General features: G+C 42.7%; 2 protein-coding genes across 2 annotated transcripts; both read left to right on the top strand.

Annotated features, from left to right (window-relative positions):
• Nucleotides 1-584: 584 nt before the first annotated feature.
• LOC147451088 (putative pentatricopeptide repeat-containing protein At3g23330) lies at nucleotides 585-1,279 on the top strand. The gene is made up of 3 exons (XM_086520575.1): nucleotides 585-858; nucleotides 946-1,167; nucleotides 1,233-1,279. The coding sequence occupies exons 1-3, from the start codon at nucleotides 585-587 to the stop codon at nucleotides 1,277-1,279; spliced, it is 543 nt and encodes a 180-aa protein (XP_086376701.1).
• A 109-nt stretch (nucleotides 1,280-1,388) lies between these two features.
• On the top strand, nucleotides 1,389-4,570 carry LOC147451087 (putative pentatricopeptide repeat-containing protein At3g05240). Its single transcript, XM_086520043.1, has one exon. The coding sequence runs from the start codon at nucleotides 1,522-1,524 to the stop codon at nucleotides 2,449-2,451; it is 930 nt and encodes a 309-aa protein (XP_086376169.1). The 5' UTR covers nucleotides 1,389-1,521; the 3' UTR covers nucleotides 2,452-4,570.
• Nucleotides 4,571-4,843: the final 273 nt, after the last annotated feature.

Here is a 4,843-nt window from a genome sequence, read left to right as displayed (position 1 = left end):
AATTTTCCTTAACAAGAATCTAGAAGACGCTGTTGACTTTTTAAGTTATGTATTTTAATATGTGCTAACGATTTTGGAAAATTCCTTTTAGCAAGAATCTAGAAGCTGCTGTTGACAATTTTACCGGCTGCCTTGACTGATGCACCTTTGCAAACATGCATGCATGCAACAGTCCCGCAGCTGGTGGAATCTGTCTCTCTCTCTCTCTCTCTCTCTCTCTCTCTCTCGTTCTCTCTCCCATTCGCCCCAGCCTAGCTTCCGGAGCTGTGTCCACCATTTGTCTCAATTTGACAGAGGCGAACCACTTTAGTTGACGATATATGGAGGATAGGAGTCAGGACAGGCTGAGAGAGAGAGAGAGAGAGAGAGAGTTGCAGCGGACGTTGCGAGAGACCCGCAGGAGTGCTCGCTCTGCCTCTTTGTTTTGCTCCATCACATGCTGTCTGCCTGCGCCTCACTTGGCCTCACGTTCGAAAATTTCCTTTTCGAAAACTCAGAAGGAAGGCAGGTTAGCTCCAAGCCACCGAGAAAGTAGATGTCCACACTCCAAAGTCTTCATTTATGTGTACACTTGATCTTCGGATATGGTGATAAGTCGTTTTTTTATGACCTCGCTAAAAGCCTGTTTGAAGAAGAAGGATTTGTACCAGGGCAGTAGAATACACGCTGATATTCGTGCTAGTGGGTTACTTGAGAAGGACATATACTTACGGAGCACCTTGGTGAGCATGTATGCAAAGTGCGGTGCAATTGTTAGAGCACAGCAAGTTGTTGATGGGCTTCCTGTCCGTGATGCCCACTCTTGGACGGCACTTATTGCAGGATATGTCCAAAATGGGCAGGGCAAAGAAGCTCTAGGTTGTTTTAATCGGATGCAAAGCGAGGGCCTCTCTCCAAATGGATTCACCTATGCTTGCATCTTGAAGGCATGCAGCATTATGCAAGATACTGACATGGGTGAACAAATTCATAATGCAATTGTTAGTCAAGGGCTGTTGAAAAAAGACATCGTGCTTGCCAACGCTTTGTTCCACATGTATCTCAAATGTGGTGTACTTCTCAAAGCACAAAAAGTTTTTGACAACCTTTGTGTACGGGACGTCATCTCTTGGACTGCACTTATTGCAGGATATGTTCAACAGGGGCAGGGTCAAGAAACTCTCGAATGTTTTCAGCGAATGCGGAGCGAGGGCTTCTCTCCAGATGCAATCACATATGCTTGCATTTTGAAGGCATGTGGCACTATGCAAGACGTTCACATGGGCACACAAATTCATGATGAGATTGTTTGTCAAGGTCTATTGAAAAAGAATGTCGTGCTTGGTGAAGCTTTGGTCGATATGCATGCGAAATGTGGAGTCCTTTTGAAAGCACACGAAATTCTTAATGTGCTTCCTATGCGGGATGCTGTCTCTTGGAATGCATTGATTGGAGGGTATACCCAACAAGGGCAGGGCAAGGAAGCACTCCACTGTTTTAAGCGAATGCGGAGCGACGGATTTTCTCCAAGTGCGGTCACACATGAAGGCATGTGGCCTCATGCAAGATATCAACATGGGCGAGCAAATTCATGATGCGAGTGTTAGTCGGGGGCTCTTGAAAAAGGACATCGTGCTTTGTGGAGCTTTGGTCGATATGTATGCCAAATGTGGCGTACTTTCAAAAGCACAAAAAGTCTTTGATGAAATTCCTGAGCAGGATGTGGTTGCTTGGAATGCATTGATTGGAGGATATGCCCAACAGGGGCAGGGCCATGAAGCTTTGGGTTGTTTGCGACGAATGCGGAGCGAGGGTTTCTCTCCAAATGCAGTCACATATGCTTGCGTTTTGAAGGCATGTGGCATTGTGCAAGATGTTGACATGGGCAAACAAATTCATGATGCGATTGTTAGTGAGGGGCTGTTGAAAAGTGTTGTGCTTGGCAATGCTTTGGTAGATATGTATGCTAAATGTGGTGTACTTTTGAAAGCTCAAAAAGTTTTCGATGAGCTTCGTGTGCGGGATGTCATTTCTTGGACTGTACTTATTACACGATATGCTCAGCAGGGGCAGTCTCAGGAAGCTCTAGGGTGTTTACAAGGGATGCGGAATGAGGGTTTCTCTCCAAATGTAATCTCTTGGAATGCACTTATAGGAGGATATGCCCAGGTTGGGTTGGCCATAGAAGCTCTTGATTGTTTCCAGTGGATGCAACAGGAGGGCATCTCGCCAGATGCAATCACTTTTGTTAATGTGCTCAATGCATGTAGTCACTCAGGTCTGGTGGATGAGGGCCAAGTTTATTTTGACAACATGAGTAACAAATATGGCATTGCACCTGATGAAATTTACTACACTTGCATGGTTGATCTTTTTGGACGTGCAAGGTTATTTGACAAAGCTATGAGAGTAATTAGGATGATGCCATCGTCTGATCATCCTCCAATTTGGTCTGCCCTTCTAGGTGCTTGAAAGGCATGAAAGCAAGATTATGGTTGATGTTTTACTAAGAACAATCATGTGTACTTATGGCAGGCTAATGAAAACAAAAGAGCAATGCTTAGTTGTTTTGATTCTGGTGAACTTAGCAGCAGAAGAGGCTCTTGCCTGAGCTAAAGTGAGAGTCCAAATTCAAAGTGAGAAAGCTCGAGTGTGGTCCATAAAGAGTTGGGCATGGCATTGCGAACACGAAAAGCTTGGCCGCGAGTCCTTGACTTAGGAAGCACATGAACAAGAGCTTGGGTTATGACTAGAAACATTGAATAAATCAAGCCAAGGGGGTCTCCAAGAGGGATTGATGTCAGGGAAAGATGTGAATACTCCTTTGCGAGGGTAGCACCGTCGCTATTGCTATTTTATTACTGTCGTAACCTTGAGCTTTTGAGCTGTTATCACACTTGTGCCTGCTGAGCCAATTGTAATTGTTGTATTGAGCTCTCATTTGTACTCTTCGGAGTGTAGGGCTCTGGTGGACTCTTATGCTGAGCTGTATCTTGTCGTCTTCACACTAAAATATATTCAAACATTGTATAGAAAGCATTCTCTTCTATACAGTTGTCTGTGCTCTTCCACTTCTCTATTTTGGGAACAATGGGTTGTGTCGTTGGCTGCTGAGGTGACACTGCTCTATGGAAGTTCCGTGTTTTGTGCTGGCAGCATGCTGACGTGTCAGGGCAGTACGGATGACAATTTTTGTGCAAGGCTTTTGGCTAGAGCTTTTTGGGGGGTGAAAGTGCTTTTGGATCACAGATGCTTTTGGGGCATCCCTTGTAAGTTCATAAGTGCCCAGAGGGCCTCACTTTAAAGGGCATGTGCATGTTTTTAGAAATAATAAAAACATACCAAAAGGGGCACCAATCTTTGGGGCCAGTGCATCTGGGGATGGAACTCTGCCGTTTCGTGTCGGCTCTCTTCTCTCTCTTTAGTCAAGTTCGGTTGTCTGCAGATTTTGTTCGTTTGTTGCTGTTAATTTCTTGCTTGGAGTGTCCAAGCGTGTTAACATGAAAGTGATGAGGATTCAGCTAGCTCCGATACCCTACAATGAATATGTAGGTGGTATTCAAACAGAGAAGGAAGCCGAATCCTTGGCTTGAAGGAAAGGCGACAGGCTGCCTAATTGGTGGTTGCGAGATATTTGAGAAGTAAAAGAATGGAGGCTTAGAGTTAGATTCAAAAGTCATGAAGATCAATAAACATTTGAAGCCAAAAATTAAAGAGAAGACCAGGCAAATGTTTCAGAAATAGTTTTTGCCTCCGAGAATATGGATATGAAGGATGTCGACCCAGAAGGCTGCCAACATTGGATACCACTAAAACCAAATGCTTGACCAGTCCGATTATAAAGGTATAGTATGAACCCACATTATGCAATGAAGGTCAAAGAAAAAATTGGCAACTTTTTGAAGGTCAGATTTATCACTGAAGTAACAAGTAGGGGCAAGTTGTTTCCAATTGTGGTAGTTCCAAATAAAAATGGAAAACTCTAAGTATGTGTCGACTATCGAAAGCTGAATGCGCAAAGAAAAAATTGGCAACTTTTTGAAGGTCGGATTTATCACTGAAGTAACAAGTAGGGGCAAGTTCGATTTATCACTGAAGTAACAAGTAGGGGCAAGTTGTTTCCAATTGTGGTAGTTCCAAATAAAAATGGAAAACTCTCAAGTATGTGTCGACTATTGAAAGCTGAATGCACAAATCATCAAAAACCCATATTCACTACTCTTCACGAAAATGATGCTTGATGAGATAGTTGGACATCACGTGCACAACTTTTTGAATGGATACAATGTGTGCAACTAATTGAAGATAACAGTAGAAGATGAGACCAAACACATTCATCATTGAATGAGGAGTATTTATGTAATGCCATTCGATCTATCTAATGCTCCAACAACCTTTCAATGATGTATGATGGAAATCTTCAATGAGTTCTTGCACAAGTTTTTGACATTTTTTGTGGATGACTTCACTATCTTCTCGTCTAAAGACATGCATCTCTTATTTCTATGATGGTATCAGAGAGATGCAGAGAGGAGAATTATGTCTAAATTTCTTCAAAGTATTTATGGTGTGGAAGATAGGTGCTATTTTGGCTCAACCTGAAGGCCTAACTGATTATCCAGTTTACTTTGTGAGTAGAAGATTCAACAAGGTAGAGTAAGGATACTCGACAACAGAAAGAGAGACAATGGGAATGATATTCATTGCAACCAAACTCAGACACTTTGCTGGAGAAGTTGTTTCACTTCTATGTAGAAAGACCATCAAGATTTACTTTACCTCATCAACAAGATCGTCATTCAAGAAAGATTAATAAGATGGATGATGTTTCTTCTCGAATTCGATTTTAAGATCTTTCGTAAAC

Source organism: Adiantum capillus-veneris, chromosome 9, assembly GCF_014529385.1.
Source record: "Adiantum capillus-veneris isolate H3 chromosome 9, ASM1452938v2, whole genome shotgun sequence".
In the NCBI taxonomy this organism is placed as follows: domain Eukaryota; kingdom Viridiplantae; phylum Streptophyta; class Polypodiopsida; order Polypodiales; family Pteridaceae; genus Adiantum; species Adiantum capillus-veneris.
Note: the sequence above shows the minus strand (reverse complement) of the source record. Positions and strands in the feature narration are given on the sequence as shown.

What these genes read in the sequence shown, in the direction of transcription:
- LOC147451087 (XM_086520043.1), top strand. Translation starts at nt 1,522, where the DNA reads ATGAAGGCATGTGGCCTCATGCAAGATATCAACATGGGCGAGCAAATT.
- LOC147451088 (XM_086520575.1), top strand. Translation starts at nt 585, where the DNA reads ATGGTGATAAGTCGTTTTTTTATGACCTCGCTAAAAGCCTGTTTGAAG. An exon ending in GCAGGGCAAAGAAGCTCTAG is followed by an intron (nt 859 to 945) that starts GTTGTTTTAATC and finishes GCATTATGCAAG; the next exon opens with ATACTGACATGGGTGAACAA. An exon ending in GGGTCAAGAAACTCTCGAAT is followed by an intron (nt 1,168 to 1,232) that starts GTTTTCAGCGAA and finishes TGCATTTTGAAG; the next exon opens with GCATGTGGCACTATGCAAGA.